Below are 13607 nucleotides of genomic sequence, written 5' to 3'. Positions count from 1 at the left end.
CAGGTCGAGCTGCTGCAAAAACCCACAGAGCCCAGCAGCCAGCGCAACAAATTCTGGATCCTTAGCTTTTAGTTAGCAGTTAGCATTAGCAGCACATCCTGCTTCCGATGTGAAAGGACTTTTATGCTGCGCACTGTGACTCACAGCAATGGTCCCGGGTCAGCCCTGACTTTGTGTTAAACTAATCCTAAAGTAATGATGGTATTTCTAACCACTGACATACCACAACTTTATCCTTTCAACAGCTGCTGAAAGTTAGCGGACCTAGCTGCTATCGGATATTTATATAGAGATCCTCCAGCTTCAAACTGTATCACCCTTCAAGGACCTGCATTTCAAAAAAGTGCCCCTCCGACAGCCAAACCCATCTGTCCTCTGATTGGATTGTTACATTTGTGATTGACATGACATTGACCAATCAGATGAAAGGAAGAAAAATAGGGTCAAAATTCGTACTTGTAACTTGCAGAGGTTTTTTTGGCTAAGTCCACACACAAATCTTTTTTTACGCACACACAAATCTTTTTACACATACAAATCTTTTTTACACACACACAAATCTTTTTTACACATACAAATCTTTTTTACACACACACAAATTCTTTTTACACATACAAATCTTTTTTACACACACACAAATCTTTTTTACACATACAAATCCTGATTTACAAGTACAAAATATTTATGACCACATTTTGAGCCCATATTGTCACAGCAGCTTTTTCTTCATCATGTAGAAAAACTGTTAAATATGTGACTTCTTGAGGACTTAATTTACCAAACTTCAGGAACTATTATCTTGCCTCCCAGTACCGATCAATTTGGATCTGGCTACATGCAGAGAGGAGTGAGGTTAGATGGGTTCCAATAGAACAACATGAGGTGAACCCCATACTATTAAAAGATGTTCTATTTTTAGGTACAAAAAAATGTCTATCCAAGCTCACAAACAATTTGATAATATTAAACACCTTCTGCGCCTGGCAGGAATCTCACTTGCTTCTGAAAACAAATATCTCTTTTCTTAGAAGGACACTCCTATGGGGCAACCCTGATCTCTCTCATCACATTGCCGACGCAATATTGCGGGGATGGAAGGACAGAAATATTCGAACTGTTGCTGACTTATACAATAATGATACATTTATTGACTTTCAACAACTAAAGGAAAAATTCAAACTTCCAGGACAAAGTTTCTTTAAATTCCTACAAATAAGAGAGTGGGTCAAAGAGAAATCCAAAGGGTTATTTCCCAAGATACCAAAAGAAACTCCTCTTGAAACCCATCTTTGCACCAAACCATGGAAGTCAATAAAAGGAATAGCATCTTCTATATATGCTATTATCAATGAAAAGTTACCTGACCATAACAAAGCGTCTATAAAAGGAAAATGGGAGACAGACCTGGGCTATGTCTATGAAGAGGTAGAATGGCACCATTTATTGGAACAGGCACAGACCATGTTAATTTCTACAAAACACAGGCAAATGCAATTTAATATACTTCATAGGATACATTACATCCCTTATAGGTTACATAAAATTGATAGTAATTATTCCCCCAGATGCTTGAGATGTAAGGTGACAGATGGTGATCTCCTACACATGCTGTGGAATTGCCCAGTGATAGAAGAGTTTTGGAGACGGGCCATTGAAATAATCTCAAGGGTAATGGGGATCCAAATTGAACTGGACCCAAAACTATGGACAACCCGTTCTCACTCCCGAGGCGTAAAATACTGACGATTTGTCACGTCCCTTAACTTCTCATGCTGACGCTAAAGGTACCCTTCCACGTTTTTATGTGACGCTGTGGGTTGTCAATTCATTCCAATATGATCCCGCTCGCGGCGATCAGAGACGCTTCAAGCAGAGGCTCCAGCCATCCATTTACACCAAATAATAACCCCGTCACGGCGAAACATGACGCCGTGAAGCACAATCTAACTATAGAACCGGGGACCCTCTCCGCGAACGGGTTTTTCTCCCGAATTTAATGCTTTCTTTTAATGACATCGTTAACATTTCTCAACAAAAACACATGAAAGTATCACTGATAATTCAACAATAAAATCGCTTCATGTTGTGGCCATCACACAGTGTTTTTCAAAGTGATTCACGATCTGAAAGTGCGCAGATTTAACGTACATAATCCTTTGTTAGGTTTATTATTTTCATTTCACACGTAAAACACATTTATAGATTAATTCACCACTCCTGTTAGTTCTGGATGCGCTCGGCTCCAACCAATCAGACGCAGGATGATGGGAGAACGGAGAGACCCATTTATAAGAATAAGAAAATGAGGCGGAACTGATTGATTCTAATGCAGGTATGTAAAAAATACATATATTTAAAGTAATACCTTGAAGTGTGTTTCAAAGTTTGTTTTTCGTAAAAGCTTCAAACAAACAGGGGTGACTGATCTCGGAAACGATTTAATGCATTTAAAAATGGCTACAGCTACCGTCAGCATGCTTGCTAGGTAACCTACCTACACGTGGCTACTGCAGCATTAGCCATTTAATCAAACGATGGATTAAATCTATTACAAACGTTAAAGGACTTGTGTGTTGCAAAATACCCTCACATGGTGCGTAAAGCAGTTTTTGCGCTAAGAGTTCTGCTAGCTCGTTATAAACGGCTGATGCTAACGTTAATTGCTAACGTTAACCGGAGCACCAAGACTGAAAATCATTTGAGTTGCGTTAGTTATGTGTTTATGTCACTGAGTTCTGCAAAATCTCTTTCCTCTTTAGCTTGAAAATGAGTGATTCAGAGGATCCCGAGCTGGAGGAAGAGCTTCAGGCTGCTGACGAACTCCTTCAAGATATGCAGGTAAAGTAAACGTTATATTATTAATTTTTATTAATTTTATTTTATTTATTTTTATTTTATTTTATTATTAATTTTTTTAAATAAATTTTTATATATGTGTATATACAAGTTTATGTCAAATTAAGTTGGTTAACTTAAGATGTTTGATAATCTTTGCTTTAATCATAGACTGTATTTTAGGTGTTCCCTTTGTTCCTTGTTAATTGGTAGAATGATGCACAGAGTGAACCTCAGCCAAGACCAGTGCACTGGAAAAAACGTGACAGACAGGGAGATTTTATTCCTCAAAGGCCATCAACCAGTCGAAGTACTACTTGCATGCCAGGTGGTCAGTGTTCACACAACCATTGGTTTTATCTCACAACTTGTTTTCACCAAACAATTTCAGTAATTAAATATTCTTCAATCTCTTTTTTCCCCCCAGTGTCCAGAGATCAGCATCAATGTCCACGTGAAGAAACTAGTTATGTTACCAGTGTCAACCCAACTGTCATGATCCTGGGTCCGTTTGACCCAGCGTTTTGTGTTTCTCTTTTAATGTGATTGTTGGTTCTGCTTTTCCTCTGTTTAGTGTTTACTCTGTTCAGCCCGCGTCTGTCCTTGTATGTGTAGTTCCTGTTTTATTGTGAAGGTCTGTGTCTTATGTCAGTGTGTTCTGCTACGTTTCCCCTGCCTCGTCAGTTGTGATGTCTTCCAGGTGTGTTCCCCTCCTGTTTCCCATTCCCTGATTACTGGTGTATTTATAGTGTGTGTTCACTCGTCCTCGTTGCTGTTTCGTCTGTGTTGTTTCCCCTCGGTCTCCCCATGTGTATTTCCCCGGACCTCCCTGCATCTTCATTTCTGGTTTGTTTTGTTAGTGTTACCCAGTTTAGGTTTTCCTGTTAGTGTCACCCGCCATTTCTGTTTATTCGTCCCACTGTTAATAAATTCTCACCTGCACTTGAGCTGCCGCTGCCTGGTCCTAATTTATTTCCACACGGCTTGCACCCGCAAACCGTGACAGTACGAAACAGCCACGACATGGATCCAGCGGACTTACCCGGGGAGAGCGATCTGATGCGAGTCCAACGCCTGGTCGAGTGGATAACCCACACCTCGAACATGAGAGCTAGGATCGTGGGGATAAATGGCATTGAGGAAATCCTCAAAGGAAATCCCTATCTCCGCCAGGTCAGAGGATGTTCGGACTTATTGGCCAACTTGTATGAAGCCCGGGAGGCGGCGCGAGCTCGGGAAATATCGGACTTTGTCCAGCAGCAACAGCCAGCCACCCCGGAGCAGCCGCGTCAGCCTCACCTGCAGGATGCGAGTTTACCCGGCCTGTCGGAGCCGGCTGCGGGGAAGAAATGTCGATCGCGCCGCCGGCGCGCCACCCCACAGCCGGACGTTCGGACTTCTAAATCGCCGGCTGTGGTGAGTGAGGACTCTTTTTCCATTGTGGATTGTGGAACTGTTTGTTCCAGGGCAGTGTGTTGTGCGACGGATAACAATGTAAACAGCTTATCGCCTGCTCAGCCATTCTTAGCTCAGTTAGCTGCCACGCAGCCACTCTCCACTCAGTCTCCAGTGTCAGTCGCTCACTCACCGTCAGCTCAGTCTCCGGTGCCACACTCTGCTCAGTCTCCAGTGCCTCCGGTGCCACACTCTGCTCAGTCTCCAGTGCCTCCAGCTTCACCGTCAGTGCAGCCTCCAGTGCTCCCAGCTTCACCGTCAGTGCAGCCTCCAGTGCTCCCAGCTTCACCGTCAGTGCAGCCTCCAGTGCCGCCTGTAGTCCAGGCCCCAGTGCCGCCTGTAGTCCAGGCCCCAGTGCCGCCTGTAGTCCAGGCCCCTGTGCCGCCTGTAGTCCAGGCCCCTGTGCCGCCTGTAGTCCAGGCCCCTGTGCCTCCAGTGTCTCCAGTGTCACTTTCGGTTCGGTCTCCAGTGCCCCCTGTAGGTCAGGCCCCTGTAGTTCAGGCCCCTGTGCTTCCAGTGTCACCGTTACTTGCAGTACAGGTTCCAGTATTACCAGTTTCACTCATTCACTCCATGCAGGGAGAAGGTCTTAGTTCCACCCAGGGAGATTCTTGCTCTTTAGCTGCTTCAGGCGAAGTTATGCACTCCAGGGCTTCCCCAGAAGCTAGGTTTCACCCCCCAGCTATGACTGGACCCCTGAAGATTAAGCAGCCCTCAGAGAACTCCTCCATGTTAGTGTTGCCTGGGCAAAGCCAGTGCTCCGTGCAGTGCCAGCTGCCTTTATGTCGGCTAGTGGACTCTTTGTCTCGTGTCTCCGCTGGAGGGTCCGAGGGACCGCTCCGGCCTTCGTCTCTAGTCTCCGCTGGAGGGTCCGAGGGACCGCTCCGGCCTTCGTCTCGTGTCTCCGCTGGAGGGTCCGAGGGACCGCTCCGGCCTTCGTCTCTAGTCTCCGCTGGAGGGTCCGAGGGACCGCTCCGGCCTTCGTCTCTAGTCTCCGCTGGAGGATCCGAGGGACCCGTCCAGCCTGCAGCGCCTCCGGCTTCCACGCCGCCTGCTGCAGCGCCTCCGGCTTCCACGCCGCCGCCAGCTGCAGCGCCTCCGGCTTCCACGCCGCCGCCAGCTGCAGCGCCTCCGGCTTCCACGCCGCCGCCAGCTGCAGCGCCTCCGTCTCCGGCTTCCACGCCGCCGCCTGCTGCAGCGCCTCCGGCTTCCACGCCGCCGCCAGCTGCAGCGCCTCCGTCTCCGGCTTCCACGCCGCCGCCAGCTGCAGCGCCTCCGTCTCCGGCTTCCACGCCGCCGCCAGCTGCAGCGCCTCCGTCTCCGGCTTCCACGCCGCCGCCAGCTGCAGCGCCTCCGTCTCCGGCTTCCACGCCGCCGCCAGCTGCAGCGCCTCCGTCTCCGGCTTCCACGCCGCCGCCAGCTGCAGCTTCATCATCCATGCCAGCGGCAGCCTCACCATCTACGCCGCCGCCTGCAGCGCCGCCGCCTCCGGCTTCCACGCCGCCGCCTGCAGCGCCGCCGCCTCCCGCTTCCACGCCGCCGCCTGCAGCGCTTCCATCTCTGGCGTCCACGCCAGCTGCCGCCTCTTCATTCACGCCAGCTGCAGCGCCTCCGTCTCCGGCTTCCACGCCGCCGCCAGCTGCAGCTTCACCATCCACGCCAGCGGCAGCCTCACCATCTACGCCGCCAGCTGCAGTGCCTTCGTCTCCGGCTTCCTCGCCGTCACCTGCGGCCTCTTCGTCTCCGGCTTCCTCGCCGTCACCTGCGGCCTCTTCGTCTCCGGCTTCCTCGCCGTCACCTGCGGCCTCTTCGTCTCCGGCTTCCTCGCCGTCACCTGCGGCCTCTTCGTCTCCGGCTTCCTCGCCGTCACCTGCGGCCTCATCAGCCACGCCAGCAGCACCCTCCGAGTCTTCAGCGTCGCCTGGTCCAGCCTCCGAGTCTTCAGCGTCGCCTGGTCCAGCCTCCGAGTCTTCAGCGTCGCCTGGTCCAGCCTCCGAGTCTTCAGCGTCGCCTGGTCCAGCCTCCGAGTCTTCAGCGTCGCCTGGTCCAGCCTCCGAGTCTTCAGCGTCGCCTGGTCCTACCCTGTCGGGGTCTGCAGCTGACTGGCCACTTTCCAGGCCCCTGGCCAGGCGCCATCGCCGTCGTGGGCGGCCCCCGGACCGCCGTCACCTGGGTCGCCGCCGTTGCCTCCCGCACGGTCGGCCCCCTGAACTGTGTCCACGTCGCCGCCGTGGCCTTCCGCACGGCCGGCCCCCGGATCCTCTTCGCCTGGGTCGCCGCCGTTGCCTTCCGCACGGCCGGCCCCCGGATCCTCTTCGCTTGGGTCGCCGCCGTTGCCTTCCGCACGGCCGGCCCCCGGATCCTCTTCGCCTGGGTCGCCGCCGTTGCCTTCCGCACGGCCGGCCCCCTGAACTGCTTCCACGTCGCCACCGCTGCCTTCCGCACGGCCGGCCCCCCGAACTGTTTGGGCTCCGGTGTTGTCGGCCCCCTGGCCGGCCCCCTGAACTCTTCTGTTTTGGACTCTGTTTTCTTGTGCTCCGGTGTGTTTCTTTTGTTGTTGTTCTTTTGGTGCTGGACTCGCGTTTTGTTTTGGACTTTCTAGTGCTCCTGTTTTGTTTTGCCTCGAGCCCTCCGTCCTGGACCCCCGCCACCCGCCCTGGTCCGGTTGTTTTCTGTTTTTCTGGCGGTTTTGTTTTCTTGTTGGGCTGTCTGGGGCCAGCCCTTGAGGGGGGGGTACTGTCATGATCCTGGGTCCGTTTGACCCAGCGTTTTGTGTTTCTCTTTTAATGTGATTGTTGGTTCTGCTTTTCCTCTGTTTAGTGTTTACTCTGTTCAGCCCGCGTCTGTCCTTGTATGTGTAGTTCCTGTTTTATTGTGAAGGTCTGTGTCTTATGTCAGTGTGTTCTGCTACGTTTCCCCTGCCTCGTCAGTTGTGATGTCTTCCAGGTGTGTTCCCCTCCTGTTTCCCATTCCCTGATTACTGGTGTATTTATAGTGTGTGTTCACTCGTCCTCGTTGCTGTTTCGTCTGTGTTGTTTCCCCTCGGTCTCCCCATGTGTATTTCCCCGGACCTCCCTGCATCTTCATTTCTGGTTTGTTTTGTTAGTGTTACCCAGTTTAGGTTTTCCTGTTAGTGTCACCCGCCATTTCTGTTTATTCGTCCCACTGTTAATAAATTCTCACCTGCACTTGAGCTGCCGCTGCCTGGTCCTAATTTATTTCCACACGGCTTGCACCCGCAAACCGTGACACCAACAAAAGGTACTTTACCTTCTTGTATATATTGTGATTTCTGTTTACTTTTATATTTGTTGTTATAGTTGAGTTAGGCAGGGCTTTTGTGCAGTCCTAAGAAACATACTGCCTAGGGTGTTTTTCACTATGTGGAAGAGTTTCTTCCTTTCTTTCTTTTTTTTTTCTGTTAGTGTATGGAACTGAGGTGCTTCGTCAGGAGCTCCTTCAGTTGTTGGAGGATGGAGAAGAGGACGCAGCCATGACTTGTGAGACGTCGTCTGAGTCAGCTGCTACTCACTGGGCGATCAGAAATATGGTGTCCTCGCAAAAGTGGAAAGAGGCCAGGCCTTGTCTTATAGACAATATGTTAGCTACTCTGGATCCACAGTCACACCGTGTGTGTCAGTGTGGCAAACAAGTAGTTGTGAGGTGTCTGGACTGCCTGCCTCTTCCATTCCTTTGTGCTGACTGTGATATTGCAGTTCACACACGCTTTGTCCTGCACAACAGAGAGGCAGTAACAGGAGGGTTTTTGCAGCCTTCATCAGAGTTTCACAAGCCAATTGGTACGGTTTTTAAGTCTTATGCGTTTCTTGCTATGTACTATGAGTGGGTGCTGTTATTGTATATTTATTGTGTATCAGTTAATTTCCAATTCTTTTTATATATATATTGTGTGTTTTAATGTTAGTTCGGCTGTTGCCTGTCCAAAGGCCAGACCATGTGTGTGACTGCCCAGCAGGTAACGTTGAGGTTTCACCCGGCTCAATTGTGGCTCTTGTAACCATAAATGGTAAGTTGCCCTTTTGTCACACACTACATACACAATAGATGTGTTTGGAGGTTTAATTGCAAATTGTGCATTGCTATCTTGGTTTGAATTGCCCTCGGCCCGCAGTATGTATGTGTGTGGGCACCTGTCAAAGGTCATTTGGATTTACCAGATCAATTTGAAAACAACATGAAATCCTCACAACATGAAAAAAATGAATGCTTTGAGCCATGACTGAATTTATCCTTATCCTTTCTAAAGGTCGTTATAACCTTGCACTGCCAGTGGTGAGCTGCACCAGCTGTGGCCTAATGTGGTCCCCCTCAGTTAAGGAGATCCTGGGTAGTGGATATTGGCCTGGCACCTTAAATTTCTGCACCCTGTTTTCAATGGATGTCTTTCAGTCTTTCTATGACATTAAGAAGGCTGCACCAGGGATGTCACTTAAGGCATTTGTCAAAATGCTGGATGAACGAACAGCCCATTTTGGAAGGGTGAGTTTCTAAATTTGCCAAGTTTAAGGAAATTGTGCAAATCAATGTTTATGATGACTGTCCTTGAATATTCTGTTGTATGCCCTCTATTAAAAGACTGGCCGAATATCAGCTGATGCCTTCAGTAGAAGTTTCTTGGAGTGGAGTGCTGTAAAGTTTGAGGTGGACAGGATGTGCAAGGAGCCATGCTTTAGCTGCCCTGCCTGCACTCCAGACATGCTTGCCGTCTCAGTTGATGGAAACCGTAAGCTTTATCGCTTTCAATCTAATGCAAGGTACGTTATGCATTGTGTACATAAATCAAATATGGATTTGTAGAAAAATGTATTTTAATGTTTCTTTTCAAACAACTGTCACTGTGTTTGTCCAGCACTTCAGAGCAGGGGAACTTTGAAGGTGTCTTCATTGAAAAAGATGAGGACGTTGCTGAGTTTGTGAAATACATCCAGAGACATACAAATCATGTAAGATACACATATATATATTAGTGCTGTTAGCGTTAATCTTGTTAAAATGACGTTAATGCCATAACCATATACACATTCGTGTGTGTGTGTGTGTGTGTGTGTGTGTGTGTGTATACATATATGGATGGGTGGATATTTATTTTATTTTTCTCTTGGTGTTGTCGTAATATTATTTACTTTACTTTATCTTAATGTATACTTTCTTTTGTCACCATGTGTATTTAAAAAAACAAACAAAAACAACATGATTTTTATTTTGTGTTATCAGTGCTGTCCTGGGGAGATATGAGGTCTTGTGTGACTTAACACTAATTCAGCTAATTGTTATGCATTTGTTTTAAAAAGTTTGTCCCTGATAGGGCTTAATCATGTCATGTCTTTTATGTTAAAATCTTTGAGTGTATAGGTCCCGGGGAAAGGGTTGTGCGGATCTTCATCTTGGACTGCAGCAAAGGAGTCGTCCAAAAAGTCCACTGGGAAGTTGGATGAAGAGGGCATGGAAATAGCTGTTTGTCGCCACGGAGTCCTCTTAGCTGCATTGAACATGTTTCGAGGGGAGATCTTTGCTTACCCCCTTTTTCTCCAGAGGAAGTTGGCAGCTAACGTCCCAGGACATATTACGTTCCTTTGCTCCGATGTGGCCTGTAAATATTTCCCCTATTTAACCAAGGTGGCTCAGCAGTGCCCTGAGCTGAGGAACCTCTTGTCAATGCGTCCTTTTCTCTCCGTCATGCATGCAAAGGCTCACACTTGGAAATGCGAGGTATACTGCAGCTTGTAGTTTTGGATTAGTTTGAGACATTTTGTTATAAGGTTGAATGAATTCAGCAGTCATGTATTGTGACCTCCTTTCTATAGATCAAATGGGGAGGTGCGTTTCAGGATGGGGCCGGTTCAACAGTTGGAGAAGAGGTGGAACAAGTAAACAGTTTCCTGTCTAGGGCGGCCATCACAACGAAGTACATGTCTAAAGCAGGTATGTGTTCGTGTCTGAGATTCCACTCAGTATCTTGCTCATTAATTCTTATTTGTATACTAATTGAAATGCAGGGCGAACAGACATGCTGACCCTCCTGGCTTTGGGTTGGAACAAAAGGAAAGTGGAACAACTGGGCCGCACTTTGAGCCAGAGATATCTCAAGGTGATTTTTTTTTTTTTTTTTTTTTTTTTTTCAAAAACCATTTTAATGTGTGTGGTAATGGGGGAAAAACACCTGTACTCTAAAAACATCAATGTGAATGACATTTATTAATGTATTCTTAGATCATAAGGATCCTTAGAGAACAAGTGGAGAGCCTGAATGCGACCAAAAATGAGCTGGGTGTGGATGACGACACACTGCAGCAATGGGTGGCCGATGTGCAGAAATGGGCTGAAGGTGAGTCTCAATATAATGCACCATAGGACCCACCATGGCCTCATTAAAGAACTTAAGGTAGAGTTAATATCTTTCTGACAGTGTCAACAAACAATGAAAAATAAGTTTTGTACAAGCAGAATTTATGGCAGAGTTGTTGCGTTTCATCAAATTGGATTGAACCTGGGTTGAAATGATGTCGTACTAGTTGGTTTTATAAACCTGAACACCAACATACTTGTTATCTAATGATAATGCAGCACATGAAGGCTACAGATGTCTTATAATGAATGTCATCAAGTCAGTGATTACAAAGTCCACTGTAGTTTGGTGACTGTTACTCATCCTGTATTCTGATTAATATTCCTCTCACTTAGAAAGTGATCAAACTGATGGCAGCCTTGGAGCGTTGCAGGCACGAATAGAGGAGCTTGTCGTCATCATCAGAGTGCGAACACAAAGTCTTTACAGACAAAATGGTACGTCCCAGTTTCTTTGAAATGGACCGTTTGATACTTAATTTGTACAGCTACTTTGTAAACAGAATAAAATCAGATCCAGGTTTGTTTAAGCTGGATGTGATTTGTTCTAGCAAACAAATTGATGAGTGTAGATTAAAATGTAAATATATACATTATGTGAAGGTGTGAATTTTTTTATGATTATTTACAGATAGCAACAAGAGGCGACACAGAATTCGCAAGGTCATCTTAGATGAGAAGAAACGCTTGGCGGCTGCTGTTGACGACTACAACAAGCTTGCTGAACCAACAAAGCAAATCGTATCCAGTGATGCCCTCATCCAGACCGACATTTGGCCCTGGCAGAGCACAAGTGAACGTAAGCTCTTGATTTATAAATATCCTTTTTAAATAAACTCCCAGTATCTGAGCAGTAGTTGAATGTTTGGTTCTTGAGTCATAACGTGCTACTATGTTTTCCCATCTGATGTTGTTAAACTGTAGCTGCTGCAGACCTCCAGACAAAGAGAAAGGTCTTTGAGAAGGTGATGGCTGTGAGGCGCCTGAGAGAGGAGGAGATGATCCTTTGCAGGGAGATGCGGCATCACTGGACAGTGTTGCGAATGCGATCTGTGGTGTTGGGGACAATCTCCTCAGACTGTAAGCACTTTATTTATTTATTCATTTTTTTGACGAATCGATTGAAAATAAGAGCAGATGCTAAAGTCTTACTGGATCTTTTACCTATATCTAGATTGCTAGCTAACACTGCCTTCTCCCTTTAAAAAAAAGTTTAATTACAGGATCCTAATTCCTTGTGTTTATGAGGTGAGGGTTTTTTTTTTTTTGGTTTGTTTTTCTTACTTCACTCATATTTATTTGTTTTGTTCTTTTTACAGCCTCCCTTGTTGGCATGTCGGCGGATGCACAGAAGGGACTCCATAGCCTGGTTTTAAAAAAACAAAGTGAACTGAAAGCTGAAATGCTCAAAGTAAAGGACATGTACAAGAGAATCCTCAGCTACCAACCACTCCTGGAAATGGACTCAGAGGAGGAGGAAGACATTCCAGACGATGCCACTGAGAGTGATTTGAGCACTTCTGATGAAGACTGATTGTGTCATCCTTGATGTTATTTTTGGTAAAATAAAAAGTTAATCACATCTCTGTTTAATGTGATTTTTCAACAGACATTTTACATTTTGAGAAGAAAAATGGAATTTCCTTGGTGCAGTTGTTTACCCATAATCATGCTTTCCCATGTAATTTAATGACTAGTGTACATGTTCAGATAGACTAACATAATTTAATTTATGGGATGCTTTCTGGGCTGCTCAAATTATCACAAAATTTAAAAGCACGAGGCAGCACACTCACAAGTAAATTTTTTGTTCAGTGTTTTGTCGAAGAAATCAGCAAGTACAATTGCTATGTTTGCTGTAGCGGTATGTTTGTTAAGAAGCATGCCAGCACACTGGTGAGCTGACAGTCCCCGAATGCACCCGAGCCACTGACTCGCCCCAGAGCAAATGAAATTGCTTATCTAGAAAGACAACCGTCATCAAAGAAGAAGTAAAAGAGTAGGAAACAAATGGTAAGGGAAGGTACTGTGCAGTAGGAAAGAAAGGCCAGAGCCGTGCAAAATGACCTCCGGCAGGCCACAAATGTGCACGTCTGCTCAAACGGTCAGAAATGGACTCCATGAGGGTGGTATGAGGGCCCGACTCCTGCCCTGTGCTCCTCACAGATGAAAGCAGGTTCACACTGAGCACTTGGGACAGAGTCTGGAGACGCCGTGAAGAACCTTCTGCTGCCTGCAACATCCTACAGCATGCCGGTTTGGCATTGGGTCAGTTTTGGTGTGGGGTGGCATCTCTTTGGGGACCGCACAGCCCTCCATGTGTTCGGCAGAGGTAGCCTGACTGCCATTAGGTACTGAGATGAGATGCTCAGACCCCTTGTGAGATCATATGCTGGTGCGGTTGGCCCCGGGTGCCTCCTAATGCAAGACAATGCTAGACCTCATATGGCTGGAGTGTGTCAGCAGTTCCTGCAAGACGAAGGCATTGATGCTGTGGACTGGCCCGCCCATTCCCCAGACCTGAATCCAATTGAGGACATCTGGGACATCATGTCTCGCTCCATCCACCAACTGCACCACAAAATGTCCAGGAGTCTGGGAGGAGATCCCTCAGGAGAGCATCTGCCACTTCATCAGGAGCATGCCCAGGTGTTGTAGGGAGGTCATACAGGCATGTGGAGGCCACACAGACTAGTGAGCCTCATTTTGACATGTTTTAAGTACATTACATAAAACCAGATTAATGATTCTGTATTGCATTGATCAAGGAACCAACCCAATAGGAGCTAAAGGAATCCTCTTGATATTACTTCACTCAGTAAGTTTATATTATCTTTAATGTGCATTTTCTTCATCAGTTCAGGGGTGCCCAATCCCGGTCCTCGAGAGCTACCGTCCTGCAGCTTTTAGATGCATCCTTGTTCCCACACACCCGAATCAAGTGAATGGCT

At 47.0% G+C, this 13607-nt stretch overlaps 1 protein-coding gene across 1 annotated transcript; it reads left to right on the top strand.

Moving 5' to 3' along the window:
- Positions 1-8607: 8607 nt before the first annotated feature.
- Positions 8608-12190, top strand: LOC134618301 (uncharacterized). Its single transcript, XM_063463647.1, has 11 exons — positions 8608-8790; positions 8887-9065; positions 9161-9254; positions 9664-10020; positions 10116-10233; positions 10308-10399; positions 10522-10636; positions 10993-11094; positions 11288-11455; positions 11581-11736; positions 11976-12190. Exons 1-11 carry the CDS (start codon positions 8608-8610, stop codon positions 12188-12190), a joined length of 1779 nt encoding a protein of 592 aa, XP_063319717.1.
- Positions 12191-13607: the final 1417 nt, after the last annotated feature.

Source organism: Pelmatolapia mariae, linkage group LG20 (assembly GCF_036321145.2).
Source record: "Pelmatolapia mariae isolate MD_Pm_ZW linkage group LG20, Pm_UMD_F_2, whole genome shotgun sequence".
Lineage (NCBI taxonomy): Eukaryota > Metazoa > Chordata > Actinopteri > Cichliformes > Cichlidae > Pelmatolapia > Pelmatolapia mariae.
Note: the sequence above shows the minus strand (reverse complement) of the source record. Positions and strands in the feature narration are given on the sequence as shown.

Excerpts from the sequence above, each read along its gene's own strand:
- LOC134618301 (XM_063463647.1), top strand. The coding sequence starts at position 8,608 with ATGTGGTCCCCCTCAGTTAAGGAGATCCTGGGTAGTGGATATTGGCCT. Across the intron at positions 11,095-11,287 it reads AAGTCTTTACAGACAAAATG|ATAGCAACAAGAGGCGACAC; the intron begins GTACGTCCCAGT and ends GATTATTTACAG. Across the intron at positions 11,737-11,975 it reads GGGGACAATCTCCTCAGACT|CCTCCCTTGTTGGCATGTCG; the intron begins GTAAGCACTTTA and ends TTCTTTTTACAG.